A 26,255-nucleotide genomic window follows, 5' to 3' on the forward strand; every position below is an offset into this window, starting at 1 on the left:
TGTTGCTTTGCAAGGCTCTGTTTGCTTTCCTTTAATGGAATAACGATTGCTTTCAAACCAAAACTATTCTTTTATGAAAAAACAACCACTGGAGGAGAGAGACAAAAAAAAACACAACACATCAGCACTGTGGGGGATGGGGGAAGGGAGGGGCACATGAGGTGGTGGGGTCTCGGGACAGTTAAAGATTTGTGTATGTGCAGGTATCGTAGCCAACGTTATCCGTTGGAGTACAGTGCAGCGGGTACTATACTTCAGCAGGAATAAACTACAGAGGGACGGGTGTTGAGTGCACTGGGTATTGGGCGTCCGCAGGCCTGGACTGTGATGGGGCAGGAGTGGAATGCAGCGAGTACAGACTGGAGCCAGGAGGTGAATAAGAGTGTGTTGGTAGCGTCAGGGGGATGCATTGGAAAGACTTTTGTGACAGCAGATGCAGGGGAGGGTGGTCGCGGAGCTGCTCGGTTTGCAGTGCTAGTTGCACCTGAAGCGTGTCCACGTGGCAGTCCATAACATTTAAGAGCCGCTCTGTGGCTTCATTCTGACACACTGTGTTCTCCTTTCGGTCCCTCTTCTCACTGTCTGGCCACTCCTGCAATTCATGCTTTTTGGCCACAGAGTGCATCATGACCGCATGCAGAAAGTTCTCTTTAGTTCTTCATGGCCGCTTTCTAATTCTGTGCAGCTGTTCAGCCAGCGATAACCAAGAGGGAGGCTGGGCTCCCAAGATCATCTCTGAAGCCAAAATGCAACATTTTACAGAAGCAGTATTGTTTAGAAACAGAGAGACCATTGATACAGTGATTTAAAATACAGCCACTGTTCACATACCTATCACTAACTGGCTAAACCCAGGCAAGCACACACGAGCCACAAGACCCCCAAAATGGTAACAGCAGGGGAAATTACTGTTCCCGAACCGTACTGTACACTGGACATGTGGCTCTTGGGGAGAGACAGCACTGTGGGGGGAGCTTATAATCATTCCTATACCCACATTTTCCACAGGCTGTGTTCATTATGGAAGATATCTCGCTGCTGAGGGTGAGCAGGGAATCAAGCGAGGGTCTTCTCCAAGACTGCGGCTTTCACCATGGCTCTTACATGACTCCCCTGGGTGCAGCAATGGCCCCCCCTGCCCCTCCCATGACAGCAGAGTAGTGCAGGAAAGTTACCCTTAATGGGGCAAGAAAAAAGCAGCTCTGCCAAAGAACTGGATTGCCCTGTATCTCCATGAGAGTTTCATGGACATCTCTGGTATCAGAGGGGTAGCCGTGTTAGTCTGAATCTGTAGAAAGCAACAGAGGGTCCTGTGGCACCTTTGAGACTAACGGAAGTATTGGGAGCATAAGCTTTCGTGGGTAAGAACCTCACTTCTTCAGATGCAAGTAATGGAAATCTCCAGATTTCACCGGCTCATTCACCTGCACATCCACCAATGTTATATATGCCATCATATGCCAGCAATGCCCCTCTGCTATGTACATTGGCCATACTGGACAGTCACTACGCAAGAGGATAAATGGACACAAGTCAGATATCAGGAATGGAAATATACAAAAACCTGTAGGAGAACACTTCAACCTCCCTGGCCACACAATAGCAGATGTAAAGGTAGCCATCTTACAGCAAAAAAACTTCAGGACCAGACTCCAAAGAGAAACTGCTGAGCTCCAGTTCATTTGCAAATTTGACACCATCAGATCAGGATTAAACAAAGACTGTGAATGGCTATCCAACTACAGAAGCAGTTTCTCCTCCCTTGGTGTTCACACCTCAACTGCTAGCAGAGCACCTCACCCTCCCTGACTGAACTAACCTCGTTATCTCCACACTGATATATACCTGCCTCTGGAGATTTCCATTACTTGCATCTGAAGAAGTGAGGTTCTTACCCACGAAAGCTTATGCTCCCAATACTTCTGTTAGTCTCAAAGGTGCCACAGGACCCTCTGTTGCTTTCTATGGACATCTCTGGCGCAGATTCCCATGAAGTGAGGGAGTCAATCAACACCCTGTTCCGCTGCTCAGACTGGGCATGTGGTGGTACACACATCATACAGACACAAGCCTGCTTTCTGCAACCCTCCTGCCCCCAAGAACTCACTTCAGTGATTCCCCAAATCAAAGCCACTTACCAGGGGCCTCCTCTCCTGTTTGAACTTTGCCAAGCTCCAACAGCTGTGACTGGCTAGGCTCCTCCAGGGTAGAGAAGAAGAACTGGCTGCATGCACCTCTGACCTCCAACTCATCCTCTGCCTCTGGGTCTCCCTCCACCTCCACATCGTCATCCAAGATTTCCTCCTCCTGGCTCAGTCCACCATCAACTGGCACGTGAGCCACCGAAGTATCCACAGTGGTCTTCGCAGCGGAGGTGGGGTCACCACCAAGTATCGCATCCAGCCATTTGTAGAACCGGGAGCTGGTGGGTGCAGCACCGGAGCAGCGGTTTGCCTCCCGTGCCTAGGAGTAGGCGATCCACAGCTCCTTCACTTTGACCCTGCATTGCAGCGTGTCCTGGTCATGGCCCCTTTCTCTCATGCATCGTGAAATCTGTCCATATGTATCAATTTATTTGGCTGAAGAACAGCTGGGACTGGACAGTGTAGCCTGATTTGGGGTGTGTTAGTAGTGTTGATTTAATTTATTAATTTAATATACTTAATTTTTAATTAATTGATAATATTAATACTTATTGATATCCATAATAATAAGCATGGGGTTAGGCTTGCCAATTCGTTTGATTAGAAGATAAAGTTTGTTTTGAATTAGGCTTTATAGAGTTTATAAAAGGACCTTTGGGGGTAGGACATATAGCTTACACTGAGGCCTGGTCTACACTAGGAGGTTATGTCGAATTTAGCAGCATTAAATCGAATTAACTCTGCACCCGTCCACAAAATGAAGCTTTTTAGTTCGACATAGATGTCTCTTAAATTCGACTTCTGTACTCCTCCCCAACGAGGGGAGTAGCGCTAAATTCGACATGGCCATGTTGAATTAGGATAGGTGTGGATGGAAATCGATGCTAATACTCCGGGAGCTATCCCACAGTGCACCACTCTGTTGACGCTCTGGACAGCAGTCCGAGCTCGGATGCTCTGACCAGACACACAGAAAAAGCCCCGGGAAAATTTGAATTCCTTTTCCTGGCTGGGCAGTTTGAATCTCATTTCCTGTTTGGACATCGTGGCAAGCTCAGCAGCACTGGCAACGATGCAGAGCTCTCCAGCAGAGGTGGCCATGAAATCTCAGAACAGAAAGAGAGCCCCAGCATGGACTGATTGGGAAGTCTTGGATCTGATCGCTGTGTGGGGCGATGAGTTCGTGCTTTCGGAGCTGCGATCGAAAAGACGGAATGCAAAGATCTATGAGAAGATCTCAAAAGCCATGACAGAGAGAGGGTACAGCCGGGATGCAACGCAGTGCCGTGTGAAAATCAAGGAGCTGAGACAAGGGTACGAGAAGACCAAAGAGGCAAACGGACGCTCCGGATCCCAGCCCCAGACATGCCATTTCTACGAGGCACTGCATTCCATCCTAGGTGCGGCTGCCACCACTACCCCACCACTGACCGTGGACTGTGAGGAAGGGATATTGCCGACAGCTGCTTACTCGGAGATGTTAGCGGACGGGGAAGATGAGGAAGGAAATGAGGAGGACGAGGCAGTCGACAGCGCTTACAATGCTGATTTCCCAGACAGCCAGGATCTCTTCATCACCCTCACAGAGATCCCCCACCAACCGTCCCCAGGCGTTAACCCAGACCCAGAATCAGGGGAAGGATCAGTTGGTAAGTGTTTTAAACATGTAAACATTTATTTTGAACAGAACAGGAATATTAACAGTGGGTTTTTCATGATTAGTTTGCCCTAGGCACTTAACGTTTTAGTTTTAGTCCTTGGTGGTGCAACTACTGCAAAAAAATCTAACAATGTCCGGTTTATCATGATTGGTTTGCCCTAGGCGCTCTACTGTTTAGTCCTTGCCAGTGCAGCTACAGTAAAATATGTCCGGGGTAGAGCTGAAATCCTCATGGGACATCTCCATGAAGCTCTCCTGGAGGTAATTGGAAAGCCTTTGCATAAGGTTCCTTGGGAGAGCGGCCTTATTGTGTCCTCCGTAGTAGGAAACGTTTCTGCACCAGGCTAGCAGCAAGTACTCCGGGATCATTGCCTTGCAGAGCATGGCGGCATACGGCCCTGATTTTTGCAGGCTTTCACGAAGCATGCTTTCTTTCTTGGTCTCAGAAATCCTTATCAGAGTGATGTCGCTCATGGTGACCTGCTTTGAATTAGGGGAATGTTAGTATTGGGACTGCTTGCCTGTTCCTTTACAGAACTGTAACCGGCAGTTTACAGCCACGCGATGGAGGCGGGAGAGGGGCAGCATACAGGGATCTTTCCCAGGGACAGCCGCGAGAAGGTGGGACAGGGGCAGAGTTCATGCTTGCCCGATTGCTGGCAGCAGGAACTGGCCAACGCTAGGAGCATTGCTTTGAACGTGAAAAGGAGGGCAGTGCTATAATTTAAGTTTTAAGCAGCCACAAGTCTACAGGCTTACCATGTCAGTCTGATACCCAAATTCCGCTATCCTGCCCCGCTTGTCTGATCTGCACTGCAAGACCCTAGGCACTGAATATGAAGGCCGAAAATTCGACCTTGTCCTGAGTGCGCATGTGATAGGTGCTGTGCATGGTCTTGTTCACAGAGAAAGACTATGTTCTTTGTTCACAAAAAAAAAAAATTATCTTTCTGAGGAATTCACTCCCTTTTTCCCATCCCACAGCTGCGACTGTCTCCCGACCTACCCTGGCATCACCCTCCCAGAGGCTGGCGCAGATTAGGCGCAGAAAGAAAAGGACACGGGACGACATGTTCTCAGAACTTATGGGCTGCTCCCGAGATGAGGCGGCCCAGCAGACCCAGTGGAGGGAGAACATGTCGCAATACCAGCGAGCACAGAGCGAACGGGAGGAGAGGTGGCGGCAGGAAGACCAGCAGGCGACTCAAACGCTGCTTGGACTAATGAGGGAGCAAACAGACATGCTCCAGCACCTTGTGGATGTTCTGCAGCACCGGAGGCAGGAGGACAGAGCCCCGCTGCAGTCTATCTCTAACTGCCCTTCCCCACCAAAGTCCCATATCCCCCTCACCCAAAGTCCCAAGAAGGAGGGGCGGCAGAGGCTGTGAAAACTGTCACTCCACCCCTGCAGACTGCTCTAGTAGTAGAAGGCTGTCATTCCCCAAAATTTGATAAGTCCTTTCCTTCCTGCCTCACCCAAGCCCCCGTCCCAGTTTCATCCCCTACCTCTGTAGCTGCTAATAAAAAATACGTTTCTGTAATTACTGTTTCCATCATGTTCTTTTAGAGGAGAGTGTGTCTGAAGGGGGGGGAAAAGGGTTGGTAATTGGACAGGACAGTCACCTTTACCAGGATACAGACACAGGGGCAGGTTCAGCAGCAGGTCACACACACATTGTAGTCACTAGGCACCCTGGTCATTCTGGGAGGTGGTTTTCATGTTCTGTGTGTGGGGGGCTATGTGACTTTGTGGCGGGGGAGGACGGTTAGAGATCTTATGCAGCAGTCCTTATCCTGGATCACAGAGCCACGCAGCAGGGGATCTGTAACCGTCCTCCCCCTGCCACAAAGTCACATAGCCCCCGCACACAGAGTCCCGAACAGGAGGGGTGGCACGCTCCATTGAAACAACCAGTCCACCAGTGCGGACCGCTCTAGGAGCAGGAGCCTGTCATTCCTCTAGTTTAGAAGCGATCTTTGCATCGCTACACTACACCTGCTCCCCACCACAGTCTGTGTCCCAGTTTCAACACTTTACCGCGAAAACCGTAATAAAGAAAACGGTGTTCATTAACAAATTTCCAGTTATTTTATTTTTAAACGTGTGTTGGAAGGGGGTGAATGGGGTATGTAACTGGAGAGGATAGTGAACATTAACTGGGTAAAGAAACGGGGGCAGGTACAGCTTCTCTTTCAACAAACTTAATAGTCACAGGTTACCCTGCTCACTCAGGAACCTAGATTTCAAAGCCTCCCGGATGCACAGCGCATCCCGCTGGGCTCTTCTAATCGCACGGCTGCCTGGCTGGGCATAATCAGCAGCCAGACTATTTGCCTCAACCTCCCACCCCGCCATAAAGGTCTCCCCCTTGCTCTCACAGAGATTGTGGAGCACACAGCAAGCTGCAACAACAATGGGGACATTGGTTTCGCTGAGATCAGAGCGAGTCAGTAAGCTTCTCCATCTCCCCTGGAGACATCCAAAAGCACACTCCACCACCATTCTGCACTTGCTCAGCCGGTAGTTGAAGACTTCTTTTTCACTGTCCAGGGCGCCTGTATAGGGCTTTATGAGCCAGGGCATTAGTGGATAGGCTGGGTCCCCGAGGATGACTATAGGCATCTCCACATCCCCAACAGTTATTTTGTGGTCCGGGAAGTAAATACCTTCTTGCAGCCGTCTAAACAGATCAGAGTTTCTGAAAACACGAGCATCATGAACCTTGCCCGGCCATCCGACGTTGATGTTTGTAAAATGTCCCCTATGGTCCACCAGTGCTTGCAGCACCATTGAAAAGTAGCCCTTTTGGTTAATGTACTGGCTGGCCTGGTGGTCCGGTCCCAGGATAGGGATGTGAGTTCCATCTATAGCCCCACTGCACTTTGGGAATCCCATCGCGGCGAAGCCATCTATGATGACCTGAACGTTTCCAAGGGTCACTACCTTCGACAGCAGTAGCTCAACGATTGTGTTGGCTACTTGCATCACAACAACCCCCACGGTAGATATGCCCATGCCAAAGTGGTTCGCGACTGACCGGTAGCTGTCTGGCATTGCAAGCTTCCAGAGGGCTATGGCCACTCGCTTCTGGACAGTCAGAGTTGCTCGCATTCGGGTGTCCTTGTGCTTCAGGGCAGGGGACAGCAACTCACAAAGTTCCAGGAAAGTTCCCTTCTGCATGCGAAAGTTTCGCAGCCACTGTGATTCATCCCAGACCTGCAGCACTATGCGGTCCCACCAGTCCGTGCTTGTTTCCCAGGCCCAGAATCGCCGTTCCACAGCATCAATATGACCCATTGCCACCATTATGTTCACGGCACGGGGTCCCGTGCTTTGCGAGAAGTCTGTGCCACTCTCAGTCTTAATGTCCTCACTGCGCTGCTGTAGCCTCCTTGTCCAATTTCTCAGCATCTGCCTCTGGAAAAGGTGGATGATAAGGTGCGAGTTGACAACGGCCATAACTGCAGCGATGGTCGCATCGGGCTCCATGCTCGCAGTGCTGTGGCGTCCGCGCTGTCACTCACCAGAAGAGTGCGCAAACTGATTGCCCGCCAGCGTTTTCAGGGAGGGAGGGCGGGAGTGACGGTTGGATGATGACAGTTACCCAAAACCACCCTCGACACATTTTTTTCCCCAGCAGGCATTGGGGGCTTGACCCAGAATTCCATTGGGCAGCAGGGACTGCGGGAACTGTGGGATAGCTGCCCACAGTGCACCGCTTCCAATGTCGACGCTTGCCCCGTTAGTGTGGACTCTCAAAGTCAAATTACTGTCCTTAGTGTGGATACACATGTTCGACTTTGTAATATCGATTCCACATATTCAATTTAAGTAAAGTCGAACTACTCTCGTAGTGTAGACATACCTGAGACAGGTATAAAGACTTTTTATTAAAATTAATGACATAATAAGTAAATGGTAAAACGGTTAGAATTACAAAATTATAATTGTATCACAGTTATTCAAGCTATATATATTATATATATATATATATATATGGTAATACATGATTATGTGCTGCAAAGGTTTGGTTAATACTTACACCCTGTTTTGATGACCTGGTGTTGAAGATATAGGATCACACCTTTGGTGGTGCCTCTGATAGAGAAAACTAATGTCACACCTCTGGCAGAGGAAGCTAATGCAAAAGCTGTTAGAGCTGTTTACTTTCTAACTATGCAAATGAGCATATTAATCCTTAGAGCTACAACAGCCTCCTCTCCCCAAATGCTGATGAGGTCCAGCATTTCAACACTGCTCCAAGCAAGGGATCGCTTGGTGCATGGAGCAGGCATGGTCACCTGGAAAGATGCGCTGAGACCACTGCATGCATCACCAAGCAAACAGGAAGGGGACTTTCAAAATTCCCAAGGAATTTAAGGGGGCGGGGGTTCATGGTTGGTCACCTGAGGGCAGTGCAGTAGAGTTCAAAATGATGACCGGAGAGGCGAGAGCAGGGTTTGTGGTACACCTCCCAGAGGCCAATCGCAGCACTGTAATCGACCAGGGTGTCTACACTGGCACCGCGGCGCTGTAGCCCGGGCGCTGGAAGCTGTACACCTCTCGTCGCAGTGTTTTTTTGTTTTTTTTTACAGCGCTGCAACTGTTCAGTTTCTGCGCAGTAAGTGGCTTGGCAGTGTGTACCCCTCGGGCATTACACTGCAGAAAGCAGCTTTACTGGGCAGAAACTTGCCAATGTAGACAAGACCCTAGATGGCTTACAGAAGAACGCAAGACTGGTCATACTGGGTCAGATCAATGGTCAATCTAGCCCAGTGTGCTGCCTGAGTGACCAGTGCCAGATGCATCAGAGGGAACGAACAGAACAGGCTTGTTGACCTGCAAGGTGAAGGTCTGTCACCCCTACCTTTAATTTTATTGTTGTGGACTCCTACTTATCCTATCTTACAACACCTCCCCCGAGATCTCTGGGCAAATCAGGTGTGAACCACTCCTTTGATACAGACGTGTCCCAATCCAGCTGAATTGAGGCAGACTTTGGGCCAATGTCAGTTTGGAAAAGGCCCACTTAACCCAGCAGCTTTCTCAAAGTATCTGTTGCTGTGAACTGCATGTAGTGTGGATGTGTGAACCCCAAAGATATCAAACATGAAAGAAACAGAAGGCCAGTTTTGGGGAGGTTTCCAGAGCCAGGCCTAAGGAAAAGGGGCCTATAAAAATAACTGGTTACAAAATTTAATTTAAGGAACCAAACCAAACACCAACTCAGAAAAGCTACCATCACACATCCATCACCATTTTAGATTTTGACATCTCCTGCCTGATGTGACATCTTTGCTTTGCAAACAAGAGACCTGGAGAACTCTGTGGCTGTTACCCTCTAACTGGGTAAAAGGTTCCAAATCCTGTCTCAAGTAATTTTCCTCTTAAGGGAAGATTTATTTTAAAATTTATCATAATAAATTCCATTTTAAATAGAAATAATTACCGTCTATACTGGGTCTCTATTCTCATACATGCTATTTCTCTCACATATTCCCCTACTCTAATTCCTTTGGAGTGAGGTTTTAATTTCAGGATTAGCCACCATTTCCTATGTAGTAGGAGGCAGCAGGGAGAGAATTAGAAAACCTGAATTATATTGTAACACTGAAAGTTATCACATCATCAGCCTCTTCCGTGACACTAATTAACTTCATGTTTAATTTCATTGTTGCTGGTAACAACTTATCCAACGATTACAAAATATAAACCAATAGGGCAGTTTTCTCTTTATTCCCATTTCCACCCACTGAGCTTTGTGTGAAGTCACATTCCACAATAACCTAGGAGCCTTCCATTTCTGTGAATTCATTTCTCCCTGGGTCTTCTCCAAGAAGAATGGGTGGAAGGAGTCTCCCACTACATGGGAAGGCTGCATCATGAGAAAAACCACCTGTGCTCTATTTTCACACTTTCTAATCCTTCAAAGTAGCAGCAGCAGGAGAAGTGATACAAATGCACTAGACTTAATAGCAAATCCAAGAGACCAAACCACAGACTCTGGACTTAGCAATCATGAATCCTGCAGTCTGAACTTGGAATCTGATACATTCCCTCATTGGCTACCATCATTTGCCCAGCATGGAAGTGCTTTTGTCCAACAAGGTAGCCAGATTCAGACCCATAGGCATAGAATGGCTCTGAAGGAATCAGCTGTTTCTCTCTGTGCTTCATGAAACTTTGGATCCAAATGGTAAAGGACGGTTATTCCCAATTTAATTATGGCATCCCTTAGGAGTGTGACCAATACCACTTAACAAGGGAGCAGGGTTCTAAAAATAGTTTTCCTGGGCCACAGGTCACCATAGCTTCCATCTCTGGTGTGAAAATCAACCACCAGTACTTGCAATTTTTACCTGAGTTCTTGTCAAATCTTTGACCTTACTTGGAGTAATTTTACATTTCTCTGGCATAGAATTCTTCACCTACCACACAACATATCAGTAGCGATAGTGAGGTATAACGCCCCCAAAGATGCCCTTTTATTTCTTTAATCTGGTGGCACAGATTTAAATTGGGGATTAAATTCAGGTGCTGCTTAGAATCCGTGTAAGACACCAAATGTCAGGTGTCTATTAAAAATAGGTATCTTTCTGCAGCTATATCACATTCAACATGGATTTCATTTTCTACACATTTGCAGCATCTCCCAGGGGTGAGCTGAAGAGAAATGTCCCTTCCATTTTCCCCATCTTTACCTAGATAGGGATTGCCTTTCCCAAATAATAGGCAACATGCACCGGATTAGGAAGGTGATATCTTCAGGATCGACTTCCTGCAGAGCCCGTGCCACAACTGCTTTGGGAGCCCAAATGTATGGGCATTTTGCGTAGTTCCAAGTCATTTACTAGGGAATCCTCTTCCCAGCCCTTTAGAAAAAATATTGACCTAACCAATTGAAGAGCAGGGGGGGATTGGGATGGTGATGGGGAATAAGGAAATCTCTCTGACTTACCCTATCTTCTTCTGTTGTTACAGAGGGTGAAATAACATTTTCCCCTATCCCTGCCCTGTTCCTGCTCTTTGTTATAGTTAAAAATATTGAAGTGATAAAAATAGTAGTAAAAGTATCTGCTCTGCAGCACAACCTGAAGCAACATCAGAGCAACTGGGAATGAAACAATTTGTTCCCAAAGGGGGAACCTGAAGACTAACAGTTGCTTTGAAATGGGGGAACAGTATAACCGTGATGCTCAGGGTTTGTTTAGGTCAGGTCAAGGGGGAACCTAATGCTAACGACTGCACCTGGGCTGCATCGGCTCTACAACTAGAATTGTCTTTTTACACCAAGATCACTAACTTGAGCAGCCAACGCCATGTGCAGTGCTAGTGGATGTCAGGCACAGGTAGTTTTTGCTTCAGCTTGTTGGGATCAAACCTCTCTCTCCCACCTGGAGCGGATGAACATTCCTGGCTGGAGGGGGACACACTCCTACAACTCAAAAGGAAAGGAGTTGATAGAAAAGATCACAGGACTGACCCCAAAGAAGGTGAGTTGCAAAAGGCACAAGCAGGCAACTCATCTGGTGGAGCTGAGAGATCACGGTGAATATGGTGCAAAAATCACTATGTGGGAATTAGCAAATGTGATTTAAAAAAAAAAAAAAAAATCTTTGGCCAGCCCTAGTCAAAGGATTTATTACAGTTCTTGCCCATGTGGATTCTCTGATGTTTGATAAGGTTTGAACGCTGACTGAAGCTTTTCCCGCACTCAGAGCATGTGTAGGGTGTCTCTCCTGTGTGGATTCTCCTATGTGAGATGAGGTGTGAGCTCCGACTGAAGCATTTCCCGCACTCAGAGCATCCATACGGTTTCTCACCTCTGTGGATTCTCCTATGTATGATAAGGTCTGAGCTCAGCCTGAAGCTTTTCCCACACTCAGAGCATGTGTAGGGCGTCTCTCCTGTGTGGATTCTCTTATGTGAGATGAGGTGTGAGCTACAACTGAAGCATTTCCCGCACTCAGAGCACGTGTACGGCCTCTCTCCTGTGTGGATTCTCTGATGTCTGAAAAGGTGTGAGCTCCGCCTGAAGCTTTTACTGCACTCAGAGCATGTGTAGGGCCTCTCTCCTGTGTGGATTCTCCTGTGTAGGCTCAGGACAGAGCTCTGATTGAAGCTTTTCCCGCACTCAGAGCATGTGTAGGGCATCTCTCCTGTGTGGATTCTCCTATGTGTGCTCAGGGCAGAGCTGTGACTGAAGCTTTTCCCGCACTCGGAGCATGTGTAGGGCCTCTCTCCTGTGTGGATTCTCCTATGTGTGCTCAGGGCAGAGCTCTGACTGAAGCTTTTCCCACACTCGGAGCACGTGTAGGGCGTCTCTCCTGTGTGGATTCTCTGATGTCTGATAAGGTGTGAGATCCGATTGAAGCATTTCCCGCACTCAGAGCATCCATAAGGTTTCTCACCCATGTAAATTCTCTGATGTGTGATAAGGGCAGAGTTCCCATTGAAGCTTTTTCCATACTCAGAGCACGTGTAGTGTGTCTCTTCCAAGTTGATTCTGTCATGTATTATAAGGTCTGAGTGGCTACTGAAGTTTTCCTCTGGCCTCTCCTGACTCTCACAGGCTTTTGCTTTTTCTCGGAGTGCACAACTCCCGGAAACATTCCCTTTGGATCTTCCTGATAACGTCCCATGTGGTTCTACTTGCTCAGCATCTTCCTGCTGGGGTTTCTCCTCATTCTCACTCACCATCCCATCACCTGAATGGGAGACAAAAAGAATCCAGACATCGGTCACTCCCTGCACCAGAAAGAAAGGAAATCTCAGAGAGAGGAATGGAAAAAGGGATGAACAACTGAAAATATGTGTGGGAGAGATCAAACCTATAAGGAGCTGATTTTCCCCAAACCCTTCCACAGAGGAGAGAGGAAGGGATCAGTTTTGGTCTGCATCTCACCAGAACACTCAGGGAAAAGCGAGATTGGGGAGGGATCTGCTGCCAGTCAGAATAGGAAGCCATGAGTGACATCTGCCATAATGATTCCACATCTGCAGGGAACAATCCTAAACTTGGAGAGCTCACAGGGTCTTTGTAGGGCATCCCAAATGTTTCTTCCATTCCCAAACAGTTGTTGATTTGGTTTAACCAATTTCTCACCTCTCCGGAGCACTTCTTCCTCAGAGCCCTGGAGGTCTAGGATCCATGGCTCTTCCCCTCGTTCCAGCTGCGAGATCACATCAGGTTTGGAAACTGGAAACCCTACTACAGGCAAAGAAAACAAGGGAGGTCAGTGGAATTTGTGGAATACTTGGCACAAAGAATATTCCATGGTTTTAACCCCAGCTGATTTTTAAGCAGTAATATCCCAAGGCCAGCTTCCTTAGCTGAAAGTGGCAGGAGAGTTATTATTATAATAAATCATATGCATTACCTTAGTGCCTCAGGACCAACTAACAGTGGGTACCCATTGTGCTAGGCAAAGTACAAACCCAGAATAGTAGATGGCCCATGCCCTGAAGAATTTACAATCTAAATAAACAAGACGGACACAGAATGGGGGAAGGGGTAGAACCCACTGTTAGAATAGAGATATTCAGGCCTGCCTGTAAAGCCTATACTTTAAGAACTTAGGTGTATTTTTATCACTTAGCTAGTTACAGAGGTATAAAAACAAAGAATCAAAATCACAGTCTGCCTGTGTCTGGGCCTTCTCTCACTAGGAGAGTCTGAGGCCTTGTTCTCAGGCTAAGGCCTTTGGCTAAGCAGCAGGGGCAGCCATAAGCTGGGAAGCGACGGGTCACGTCCTCACCTCCCAAACCAGTCACACTGAACTAAGGGCTGTTAGGAAGACAATCCTGTCCCGATAGCGCCCATCACCACCAGATAAAGAAACAGACCTTAAGATGCTTAAAGAAAACTTAGTTTGATAGCATCCTGTCTAGCAAGAAATCACTTATCAATGGTTGTGGCTGTGAAACCCTCATTTCCGTATTGTTTTATCTTTATGGCCACTGCTTTTACATTGTCAATCAGTCTGGTTCTCTCATTTTTTCTGTCTGCTGTATAATTAATTTTGCTAGGTGTAAGTTAATTAGGGTACTGGGATATATTGGTTAGAAAATTATATTACAATATGTTAGAATTTGTTAGTTAAATTTCAGTACAATGACAGAGAAGCAAAGAAGATAATATAGTCCGTACTGGCCAATGCCCTTGAGCCCTGCTGCTGTAGAAAACGCTTTGGTTTCCTTTCACTGTGACTGCCCATTTGTCTTCACTCCGGCAGAGCTTCCTGCCTCTGCGAGCCCAGTTCTTCCTGCTCCCAAAAACATAACGAGTCCATGTATGCTTCACTCAGCCAAGCAGATATCCTCCCATGGACAGGTAATAATTATTCCGTTGTCTCTGTCAGGTATTCCATCGATGTAGGTTGGTCCCAGCCAGTCCTTAATAACCCATTCATATCACCCCATGACAGCTACGTGAGAAAACACCTCATTTCTCCTGCTCTTTATAATCATAGCAATACCAATCACAGAGGGAAACAGAGGTGTGTATTGGCATCATACAAGTATCACCACAATTCCCACCTCTATCTCACTCACACACACACACACACACACACACATATATACTGCTCACAGCCCTTGGAGAGAGAGCAAAGCACAGGAGCTGGAGCTTATTCCAGTGAACACAGTGGAGGACAAGCTGCAATCCTCACACCTTAGTCAAGAAGGAGAGGCATGTGGGTCCCCACCCATAGAGAGGGGCTGGCTAGATACAGGAGAGCGCATTCCTTGAGCACACTGCGGAGGCAGGTCAAAGGCTTAGCTATCCCAGAACTGTGATATCGCAAAAGCACTTTTTGGGGCATTAAGAAATCGAGTGACTCAGGTGTAATGGGAGGGAGAATTAAACTTCCCCAGCGTGTGGAGAAGGCTGGGGAATTAAACCCTAAAATTCAGGAGCAACAGCCTCTAATACTTCCAGAAAAGGAGAATGTAAGAGACAAGAACTGGGCCATGAAACCTAGGAGGGACAGGCTCAAAGATCCAAGGACCGTGGAGGGAAAACAGCTTGTGGCTGCTGCAGATGGGGAGAGAGGGGACAAGACTCTCTCCAAACTCTCACTCCTGCTGACCCCGACCTGATTTTATGATCTATGACCTAGTCTCATGTTTTGTGGGCAATTTTATACTTGCTAGTGGTAAAATGTCATTCTCAAAGTATTACTTATTAGCTTGGAACATGCGTGGAGGGGCAAGGAAGTGATCATATGTAAATGGGTTATTAAGGGCAGGGACTACACTACAGCTGGGATTAAAGCTCTGAGATCGATCCACCGGTGGTCGATGTAGCGGTCTAGTAAAAACCCACCAAATCGACTACAGATGTCTCTGCAGTCGAACCCTGTACTCTACTCTGACGAGAAGAGTAAGGTAAGTAGACCCTGCGGTAACTCTACCTAAGGTACATAGGTTGACTTACCGCAGTAGTGTAGACATAGCCTAAGCTTGCTACAATAAAGGGTCTTCTATTAGGTTGAGGCTCTGTGGGAGTAGTTATGCTGAAGTCTGGAATTTACCTGAATAGGCCTAAGGAGAGAATCCCAGGTCAGGTATTTTGCACCCCCATTTTGAGAGACTAACGAGGAACCGCAAACAGGTGCAATACACTGCAGGATTCTGAAAGCAGGAAGTTTGGGGCGTGCTTCAGCAGTTAGGTTGCTATGAAGTATCTCAGCAGTTGGACCGCATTCATATGTATTATTAATAAATAAGTGATGTAAATCATGAGTATTAATGCTTGATGCATAATTATGGACTTCCGAAAGGCCACATATGTTTTGGGGCACCTATTGACATTATTGTAATCAGAGTAAAGGAGCAGATATGGTATATAGCCATCCTATTACCCTAAGAAAGCAGATAAAATACCTCTCCTAGTTACCATTTTTTCATTTTGTCGGGTCCCCGAGACAGTGTAAACTGAAGGAGGGCCTCCCTTCTGATGGTTGCCCTTGCCCCTCCATCTTTGTTTCCAATGGTGTCCATAATTTGTAAGTACGCAGAGTGCAAGACCCACTTTACTGTACTTACTTTAATCTAATCGTTATGTGTATTGATTTTTGCCTATGATTTCAATTATAACTGTATTAAATCAAGTTCTGTGTGTTTCACCAAATTTCATCTCCTCCATTAACTTGGAGTAGCCATCTACAAGGACAAGTTGTACCCCAACATGTAATCTTATAGGTGTAAAAAGTGTACAGGCTACACTACCACCCTGTGACATTATCAACCAAATCCCATTTGTGCCTGGGTAGGGGCCCTGGTATGGGAGGGAGGACTCAGGATGCAACAAGGACTCAGGATGGTTGGCCAGGGTTGCTGTGCAGAGAGATGGGGAGGTTATATGGGGAGAGAGGTAATGAGTGGAAGAGGGAGATCAAGAGTTAAAATAATAATATTTGGGGGGGAAACGTACAATTAACTGAAACTGCACAGAAATAAAACTGGAGTGTAGGCTCTAAAGCAACAAGGCTTGGATAGGGATTCGGGGTTAAAGGTCTGGGATCCCCCAAGCTCTACATCCCCAAACCTCTCCTCCCTCCCACTGACGCACCCAGCCCACTTCCTGGGTGCCCTTCCTACACACTCCCCTCCCCTTCGTCCCATTACTCTCAGCCGGCACCACCTCCTGGCACCTTGGGAACTTCTTAGTGTTCCCTTCTCGTCTCTCACTACCTCATCCCTCCCTGCTGCTTCTTAGCTCTAATCCTATACACACCCTCCCCATGTCCTGGCACCCCAGAATTATCTACCCCCCCCCCATTTTCCTCCCCTCCCACATCTCTCTTCTTCCTTCACCTATGGGGTCCTGAATGGCAACATTATACGCTCTCCTATCAAAAGAGGAGCTCATCTGACTGTCACACAAGCCATGCATGAGTCCTACACTATTTACTTAATTTAGAATTCTACAGGCAGCGTATTTTCCTCTTAAAATGAGGAAAAGGCATGAAAGTTACAGTTATTAATGTAGATATTAATGTATCCAATAACGATACACTAAATGCAATTTTAAAATGACCGATAACACCAAAAAGGCACATGTCCAAAAATTATACTAGTGGGTGGGAGATAAGGCAAAAAAAAGGGGGGGGCTAGGAAACTTGTCAAAACTTGTATCATGAGTAAAGGTATATAGTTATTACTACTCAGGTTCTTTAGAGTACCCACAGCATCTAATAACTGAGGGGACGGGAATCCTTACCCAGCGAGGTCACATTCTCATAGTTCTCCTGCATGACATCCCTGTAGAGGGCTCTCTGAGTGGGGTGCAGCAGAGCCCACTCTTCCCTGGTGAAATACACAGCCACCTCCTCGAAAGTCACCGGCCCCTGAAAAAGCAAGAGTTCAACACTCAGTACCTGCTGCCCCAGTCACAACCCCACTATTCACGGAACAGCAGCACCAGGTAAATGGAAGCTCTGGGAGGCACATGTTAACAGAGTCCCACCCCACCTTGCCTAGAGCCGCCAGGAGGCATCAGAGGGTAGGAAGAGAGAAACTTTGTGTTTCCCAGCTGACAGAAGGAGGCAGGGTTTTCACATTTATCACATAACTACTAGCCAGAGATTGATATAGGAGATGGGGCTGTCTCTGGACCCTGCTGGTGGCTCCCTACTAGGAATCCCAACACTCTCCAAATAAAATAGATGGAAGAAAGGGGAAGTCAATAGTAAAGAATATAAGTTAGAAGGTCAGAATTGTAGAAAATTGGTAAGGGAAGCTATCAGAAATCAATGATCAATGACAATAAGAAGGAAATTTTTAAAAGTATATTAAGTACAACATTAAACCTAACAATGGTAGTGGTAAATTATTAGATGGAAATGGCAGAATTATCAAAAATAATGAAGAAGAGGTAAAAGTGTTCAATAAATATCTCTCTCCTGGATTTGGAGAAAAAAAACAGATGATCTAACTCTTATCATAAGATGTTGACGCTGACAGTCTTTCCATTCCAACAGTAACTCACAAGGACGTTAAACACCATCTATGAAAGTTAGATATGTTTAAATCAGTGGGTCCAGATAACAAGAGTTTTGAAAGACCTGGTGGAGGAGCGTGATGGACTGTTAATGTTGATTTTAATTAGGACTTGGAACACTGGGGAAATTCCATAAGACAGGAATAAAGCTAATGCTGTGCCAATATTTAAAAAGTGTAAAAGAGATGACCTATCTAATTACAAGGGTGTTAGTCTAAAATTGATACTAGGCAAGAGAATGGAGCAGCCGATACTGGATTTCATTAATAAAGAATTAAAGGGGGGCTAATATAATTAGTACCCATTAACAAAGGTTGAGACACAATAGATCCTATCAAACTAACTGGATATCCTTATTGGATGAGATCCAAGTTTGGTCACAGCTAATAGTACTGATGTAATATACCTAGACTTCTGTAAGGCATATGACTTGGTTCAGCACAATATTGTGACTTGAAAACTAGAAAGATACAAAATACACATGGCATACATTAAATAGATTAAAAACTGGGATTGTAAATGGGGAACCAGGGTCGAGTGGATTTCTTTCTAGTGGCTTCCCGCAAGGATTGGTTCTTGGCCCTGTGATATTTCACATTCTTATCAATGACCTAGAAGAGAATATAAAATCATCACTGATAAAGTTTGCAGTTGCCACAAAGATTGGGGGTGGTGGTAACTAATAAAGTGTCAGTAGATTCAGGCTCCAGCACTGGGAGTCTGAGAAGTTTTCCCAGTCCTGGCTGGGGGGTTATTTCCTGTTCCACAAAGAGGGGAAGTTCCATTCCCAACTCCTGTGCCTTGAAATTAAGACCTATCTCACACTACACCCCATATTCAGCGTAGTGTTGGATTATAATATGATTAGGACATAATTATGAGGCATTTTGTGGAAGATGCATCATGTGCAGGGTCATTGGAAAAGTTATAATTTCCTGAATAGGATTATCCTTTTTGTGTGCATGGATCATGTTTGTATCTGAAGTTATGGATATTGACTATGTATCTGTATTTCAAATGTGCTTATTCTGGGTAACACCCACAACGAGCCTTTCAGGTACAACAGTGAAGAAGCCAGACAGTGCTGATGGCTCATCAACAAAGACAATGGACCGTGGAAGAGCTTACCCTTCCTGTGAATGTTCCAGCCAGCCTATGAGTCATGGCTACAGCAGGGCATGCTAGGGCATGTGACCAGACCACATGACAATGAACTCCATTTTGGTACCTGTATTTTTCCACAAAGGGGACTGGGAACTGAGTTTGGAACAAAGGGTTCCTGCCATATGGAAAAGCTACATAAGGTGGGATGTGACATCATCTCTTGGCCTCATTCCCCAGACAAGTGAACTCCTGGAAGCACCTGAGGAATAAAGACTGAACTGGGGGATGTGCTGGTGGACTGCTTCAATCATCAGTCAGGGTGAGAAACTGCTAATTCAAATTCTATGCAGCTAGTAAAGGGGCGGGAAAAAGTTTTGGCCTGAGCGTTGCATCGGGTTTGGGAAATTGTATGGAGGGCCGGTTAGGATTCAGGAGGCCTGGGGCAAAGCAATTTCGAGGGCCCCTTCCATAAAAATAAGTTGCAATACTATAGAATACTATATTCTTGTGGGGGGTCCTGCAGGGCCCGGGGCAAAATGCCCCACTTGCCACGCCCTCTGAGCAGCCCTGCTGACCTCCCTGACCCCTATGCACACCCCCACCTCCTGACCACCACCCCGAACTCCCCTGCCCTCTATCCAACTGGAGGGGAGGGACCAGGGGCTAGCCCCCTGGACCAGGAGCTCAGGGGCCGGGCAAGAGGGTCCTGCGGGCTGGATGTGGCCTGCAGGCCATAGTTTACCCACCTCTTATCTAGTATGCGAGGCTCAGTTTCAGTTTCTGGTTATTTGCCAAGTAATCTACTTTGATCTATTTGCTATCACTTATCGCTGGGAAATTGGTTGTTGTTTTCTGTCTGTCCTTGAGTGGCTTAGGTAAAGCACTCAGGTAGCTTAACGGAGTGTATGGCGCCACCTGTTGTCGTGTTGGGTGATAAAAAGGCCTGGAGAGGCTGGCTGAATCTCCAGCAAAGCAGTGTGAGAAGGGACAGCTCAGCTTCAGAGTTAGAGGGCACAGCGGTTCCCAGAAGCCCCCCAGACTGCACACCGGGGTGACAACCCATTACACCCTAGATTACACAAGTCTCAGCAAGTTTGTCACGTCCTGTCCCCTCCCTTTCTCCACCCTAGATAGTTCCTATCTCCCACCACCTCTAGCAGCTCCCACCCTCCTATGCCTTTACTGCTCCTCTCCCTCCAAGCAGAACCCATCACCAGCTCCCTGGTAATCCCTTACCTGAGCCAGCTCCATTGCAGCCATTTCCTTCCCCCTGGGAGGAGGGAATGATCTGGAGCGAAACGTGGACATTATTCTGTAGCCTGCCAGGGAGAGAAGGGCAATGTGAGAGAATTCAGATGGGGATTTTGTCCACTCCACAAGCCGATTCCCCCCAGATTTTTCCCTGCTAATGGACATTCTAGGTTCTGCCACACTGCGAAGCACAGAATGACCTTATTCCAGTACATGCCTAGCCCCCTCCCACCAGGGTGTAACCCTCTGACACATGGTGAAACCCTCTCAGTAGCAGAGTCTCTCTATTACACTTATCAAGTTTGCGGAGGATACCAAGATGGGAGGAATTGCAAGTGCTTTGGAGAATAAGATTAAAATTCAAAATGATCTGGACAAACTGGAGAAATGGTCTGAAGTATATAGGATGAAATTCAATAGGGACAAATCCAAAGTACTTCACTTAGGAAGGAACAAGCAGTTGCACACATACAAAATGGGAAATGACTGCCTAGGAAGTAGTACTGTGGAAAGGGATCTGGGGGGTCACAGTGGATCACAAGCTAAATATGAGTCAACAGAGTGACACTGTTGCAAAAAAAGCAAACATCATTCTGGGATGTATTAGCAGAAGTATTGTAAGCAAGACACGAGAAGTAATTCTTCTGCTCTGCTCCACGCTGATTAGGCCTCAACTGGAGCAATGTGTCCAGTTCTGGGCGCCATATTTCAGGAAAGATGTGGACAAATTGGAGAGAGTCCAGAGAAGAGCAACAAAAATGATGAAAGGTCTAGAAAACATGACCTATGAGGGAAGATTGAAAAAATTGTGTTTGTTGAGTCTGGAGAAGAGAAGACTGAGAAGGGACATGATCACAGTTTTCAAGTACATAAAAGGCTGTTAGAAGGAGGAGGGAGAAAAATTGTTCTTCTTAACCTCTGAGGATAGCACAAAAAGCAATGGGCTTAAATTGCAGAAAGGGAGGTTTAGATCTGACATTAGAAAAAACTTCCTGTTAGGGCGGTTAAGCAATGGAATAAATTGCCTAGGGAGGTTGTGGAATCTCCACCATTGGGGATTTTTAAGAGCAGGCTGGACAAACACCTCTCAGGGATTATCTAGATAATACTTAGTCCTGCCTTCAGTGCAGGGGACAGGACTAGATGACTACTTGAGGTCCCTTCCAGTTCTATGATTCTATGAACCAAAGGCCAGAGAAGAGCAGAATCAAAGGAGTCACTTTGGGGGATTCTCCCTGTCATTGTCCCCAAGGCAACTGTCTCAGGTTTACTAAGTTGTTTGATGCTCCAGCCTTTATACAGTCTCTCCTGGGAGTGCCCCCTTTCATGGGCTGGGCCTAGTTTTAGCTTTTGGCAAGCGTGACCCTGGGGGCTCTGAGACTGGGCCTCCTTGTCTCAGCACACCTTGTTTCTTTCTGTGGCTCCCCATTGAGTCCAGATGAGTAGATACTCCTGATACAGACTGTGAACATAAGAATGGCCCACTGCGTCAGACCAATGGTCCATCTAGCTCTGTGGCCAATGCCAGGTGCTTCAGAGGGAATGAAGAGAACAGGGAATCATCAAGTGATCCATCCCCTGTCACCCTTTCCCAGCTTCTGGCAAACGGAGGCCAGAGACACCATCCCTGTCCACCCTGCCTGTGACCCTGGCAGATGAGGTGTTAGCTCTTGTAAAAGCCCCCATGTCTTAACTGAACACGGACAAACGCATAGCTGGAATCACTCTGACTCACCAGTGTTAATAGTGTTAAAACGGGTATTAGAATGACAAGAATGTGTTTAGACTTTATTGAATGCTTTATTGAGTTGCTGCCTGGGTTTATATCTGACTAGTTGCATTGTGAGCCGCTGTGGCTATTTACATCACCAGACAGGGGAGAGACTTTAGCTAGGGGAAGTGGTGATTGGCAACAGAATGCATTACACCCTGCCTGGCAGGAAAGGTCCATCAATACCAGATAGACTATTATGGGACGTTAAAGAAGACACAAGACTGTTGTTGTGCTCTTGACCTCTCATTAGCTGAGTTTGCAGCTCACAACACGTGGCAGAAAGAGGATAAAAAACCCCATGCTGAAGGAACTGATGATCTGTATGCTGCTTGCACTCTGGGCGGGGGCAAAGTTTCTAGGCATAAGGAAGAGATTCTCAGCTCCTTATCCTGGGTTAGTCCTAAAGAATATGTAGAGCTTGCTTATTAAGCTTCCATTGCCTTTTGAAATTTAAGACTGTAACTCGTCTGCATCTGCTTTAACTTTGTAAACAATTCTCATTTTCTTTGAAATAAATCTCAATAGAGGTTATGACAGGACTGTTGTCTTTGTGGGAGATCTAAGATTCAATTGACCTAAGGAAGTGACTGATTCTTTGGGACTGGCAGTAACCTGAACATTGCTGTGATTCGTGGTGTAAGGCAGTGGTTCTCAACCAGGGGTCTGGAGCCCCCTGGGGGGCCACCAGCAGTTATCAGGGGGGCTGCCAAGCAAGGCCAGCATTAGACTTGCCAAGACCCAGGGCAGAAAACTGAAGTCCCAGCGCATGGGGCTGAAGTCAGGGCCCCTGAGCCCCACTACCAGGAGCTAAAGCCAAAGCCTAAGCAATGTAGCTTTATGGGTGCCCCTGTGGCATGGAGCCCCAGGCAGTTGCCCTGCTTGCTACCCCTTAACGCCAGCCCTGGATGCAGAAAGCCAGTATTGTGGCCCACATGGGCCATGGAGTTTTTATAATATGTTGGGGGGGCCTCAGAAAGAAAAAGGTTGAGAACCCCTGGAGTAAGGGACCATCTGTCACAAAGTTGAGCTCACCCATGTGGTGAGATATATGGGATGACCCAAGGGAACTGTCTGTGATTCCATGTTACTGCTGTTACAGTGCCTGAAGCGTTTACACTGGATACTTGGTTGGTGAAATCTACATATAGAGCTCACAACCAATTTGGGGTTTGTTCCCTGCTTCTTACCAGTCTGCCTGAGGCTGGTGCTCATGCCCTCGAGTCACTGAAGACAGTTACAGAGACTTACGGGCACAACGCCACCAGCAGCAATTGGCAGCAATGCGGAGCAGGCTTTACAGTGACACAGTGTGGGCCAAATGTCCCATGGACTCAGTCAAGCCCCAGTTCTCCGCCAGTGCATGTCAGCATCCCGGCAACCTTCAAGGAGGGTCAAGACTGCCACTTCTGGAGTGATGATGGATCTCCAGCATAGCATCACCTGCGCCCCATTACCCGCCTTGTCTCCTGAGACAGAGATGAGTGACAGAGGGTGCACAACGGATCCGTGGGGGTGGGAAAGAGATAACAAAACACACCTTCTAGGGGTCACCCCTCAGGAAGTCAAGGTAACAGGCACTGTGGTGGCAGTAAAGGGGGAGGGGAGGGAGCAGGAGGGAGCAGCACCCTCAAAGGCAATGCTGCCAGTGGGTCACTCCACCACATCAGGCATGGGGCTGATAGGGGGCCATTCCCTGGGCCTGGGTGCCTGTGAAGGGCTATATAAACCCCACGCTGGCACAGAAGGGGTTAAACTGCTTTAGTCTGGACTGGCCCAGCTCCTCCACACCTGCAAACCATGCCAGGACTGGAGCAGGAGTTAACAGGAGAGACCTAGTCTATTCAGACTGGGGAAACCCTGGGAACAGTCTGTGGAGCATCTCCAGCCCCAAACAGAGGGTTGGCAGCATGCGGGGCTCTGGCCTTCACTGAGGGAGGCCCAGCAGTTGGGCACCAGGTTGATGGGCTGGATGGCCTCTCACTGGGGGCTGCCAGCAGCCTGGCACATGGAGTAGATAAGGGGTGGCCTGTGGAGCAGAAAGTGGAGCAGCGTCCCAGATAGCACACCGAGAAGGGAAATGGAGAGGGGACATGGGGCACTGCAGTGAATTCAGCACCCGTCCTGAAGGCCATTGGCAGAAAGTCGTCCTCTCCCTGGCCTACGGGGGTCAGACAGTGACACAGAGATCCCTTGGCAAAGGGTCACTTGGTCTTTGCCAGCAGCTCTCATCTGAGACCTGACAAACCCATCACACCAAACACATCTCTTGGAGGATGGTCATGTGAGGTGTCTACAGAAAGCTCATAGCTGGTCAAGACTCAAAGACCAAGAGATCAACGTACGGGTCGTATGTAAGGAACAAAGCATTTATATTGAAAATCTACTTTATGAACTTGGAATGGAAAAATCAATCACCGAGAGGTAACCGGCCCCGGATCGGCCCATCCACCCAAGAGGGAGTCGTCACTTCTCACTAGTCAGCACGCAAGGTAACGCAACGCTCAAGTGACCAGCCTTGCTCCTTCCTAAACTGTCAATGGAAAACTATCAGAGCACCAAACAACTGAAACTTATAGGGGGGAGCTGAAGGTAACAAATTTAATTATCTGAAATCCAAAATATGAATAGTTTAAAGGTACATGTTACACATGTATGGGGTGGAGGGGCAGGCCACAGTGTATCGGGGAGGGGGCCTGTTTAGAGGAGGGGCAGAGCTAGGACATGGCTAGACCAGGAGCAGAAGGCCCAGCTGGGGCACAGACCAGGTCAGAGATTTCTCTCGCTGGCTCTGTTACCAACTGCCCATGACAAACACTTGAAAGAAGGGGAGGCCGAGCTGGAAATGGTGGCAGAAGGAGGAGGTGGGGAAGGAGAGAAACATTTGAAAGCATGACCATTATTCCCATTCCACCATAATGAAAAAAGTACAGGAGAGGAGAGCAACACTTCACATGGAGAGAGCGCTGGGCTGGGACTATACCTGGCTTTGCCACAGACCTGTTGGGCGACCTTGGGTAACTCATTGCACTTCTCTGTGCCTCCGATTGCAAACTTGTGTGAGACCCACAACTGCCTATAGGGCTGCTACCTCCTCCTGCCAACATCGCTCTATGCAAAAAGCTAGGAAATTCACTTACAAAAAACTTTATGAACGCAGGATTTAAGGTTGCCCGGAGCTGTCTGGTGCCCCTCCAGAAGAGAGATCAGCAAAACTCAAACTTGTTAATAGTCAGGAGATGCAGAGAGAAGGTACACACCAATGTAATCCTAATTCTGACCCACGTGAGCAATGACCCTTTCTTTACTCCTACAACACACCTATGTGCACCCAGCTATTTGAGATAGTGCCTATCACTAAAGTACTAGGGAAAATGTCAACCAGGGCACACAATAAAGCACTTTATCTTTGCTAAGACGGAATTTGGTTTTAGGTCAGCTGCGCTGTACAGGAGCTACTGACACCTGTTCTAAACTCAGATACTGGGCTGCTCCCCAGAAACAGCTGCACACTTGTCAACTGAACACCTCTTCACCCCTTTTTACAACTCTTTCATCCTTACTCACAGAAGTTCCAGCTAACCTTCTACATTCACTTACCCATCGTTAAGCAAACAGTCTGCTCTCAGATCCCATCTCACTGCTGACCATTCCCATGGCAAACAGTCCCGTTTCCACCTGACAACATGCACAGCTCAGTGCAGACACAGACTGGAAGCTCAAGGTACACATGCACCTCTCTCCTTTCATCGCACACATGGGTGACTCAGACCCAGATCTTCTTATATCACAATCACACCTCCACCAAGTTGCTCCTTCTAACGCCTCTACCTTTCAGTGAAGCTACACCTAACACAGTGAGTGCAGCTGGAGTGCTGGCAGATAATGCCCAGTGGCTGTTGCCACCTCCAGGGGGCAGAGTTAAGGTTGCATTGGCGTGCACATTAGCTCTCTATTTCCTAGTTTTTGGAGGTTTGAATTTTGCTGAACTTGATACTCTGGCAGGGCCCAACATACTGCTGTTTAAAGACACGGAGGGTTTGTAGGCTGCAGACCTGATCTTTGACGTTTTTGCCTTTTTAAAAGATAAATAATTACAATAAATGTACCGCTGCATAAATGAAGGTGTCAGGGACTAGATGAATGTTCAATAAATACATAGAAAGTGATGGCTCCCCATCCCTATCTGCCATTCACACAGGCAGCAAAGCCCTGGGAAAGGCAACTTTCAGAGGCAAAGAGAAGGGGATAGAGTTTAGAGTTCCAGGGGTGAAAAAGTTTTGGGGTATGGTGGGGGACAGAAGCAGTTGGGAATGGGC

The 26,255-nt window shown here is 47.3% G+C and overlaps 1 protein-coding gene across 1 annotated transcript; it reads right to left on the minus strand.

Moving 5' to 3' along the window:
• Nucleotides 1-7,677: 7,677 nt before the first annotated feature.
• Nucleotides 7,678-23,197, minus strand: LOC128823044 (zinc finger protein 34-like). Its single transcript, XM_054005084.1, has 5 exons — nt 23,188-23,197; nt 20,151-20,233; nt 17,031-17,157; nt 12,912-13,016; nt 7,678-12,513 (listed from the first exon to the last, which is right to left on the minus strand). Exons 2-5 carry the CDS (start codon nt 20,220-20,222, stop codon nt 11,432-11,434), a joined length of 1,386 nt encoding a protein of 461 aa, XP_053861059.1. The 5' UTR covers nt 20,223-20,233; nt 23,188-23,197; the 3' UTR covers nt 7,678-11,431.
• Nucleotides 23,198-26,255: the final 3,058 nt, after the last annotated feature.

This window comes from Malaclemys terrapin, chromosome 15 (genome assembly GCF_027887155.1).
Source record: "Malaclemys terrapin pileata isolate rMalTer1 chromosome 15, rMalTer1.hap1, whole genome shotgun sequence".
In the NCBI taxonomy this organism is placed as follows: domain Eukaryota; kingdom Metazoa; phylum Chordata; order Testudines; family Emydidae; genus Malaclemys; species Malaclemys terrapin.

What these genes read in the sequence shown, in the direction of transcription:
- LOC128823044 (XM_054005084.1), bottom strand. Translation starts at nt 20,222, where the DNA reads ATGTCCACGTTTCGCTCCAGATCATTCCCTCCTCCCAGGGGGAAGGAA. An exon ending in CTGCAATGGAGCTGGCTCAG is followed by an intron (nt 17,158 to 20,150) that starts GTAAGGGATTAC and finishes TTGCTTTTTCAG; the next exon opens with GGGCCGGTGACTTTCGAGGA. An exon ending in GGAAGAAGTGCTCCGGAGAG is followed by an intron (nt 12,514 to 12,911) that starts GTGAGAAATTGG and finishes TCTCCCATTCAG; the next exon opens with GTGATGGGATGGTGAGTGAG.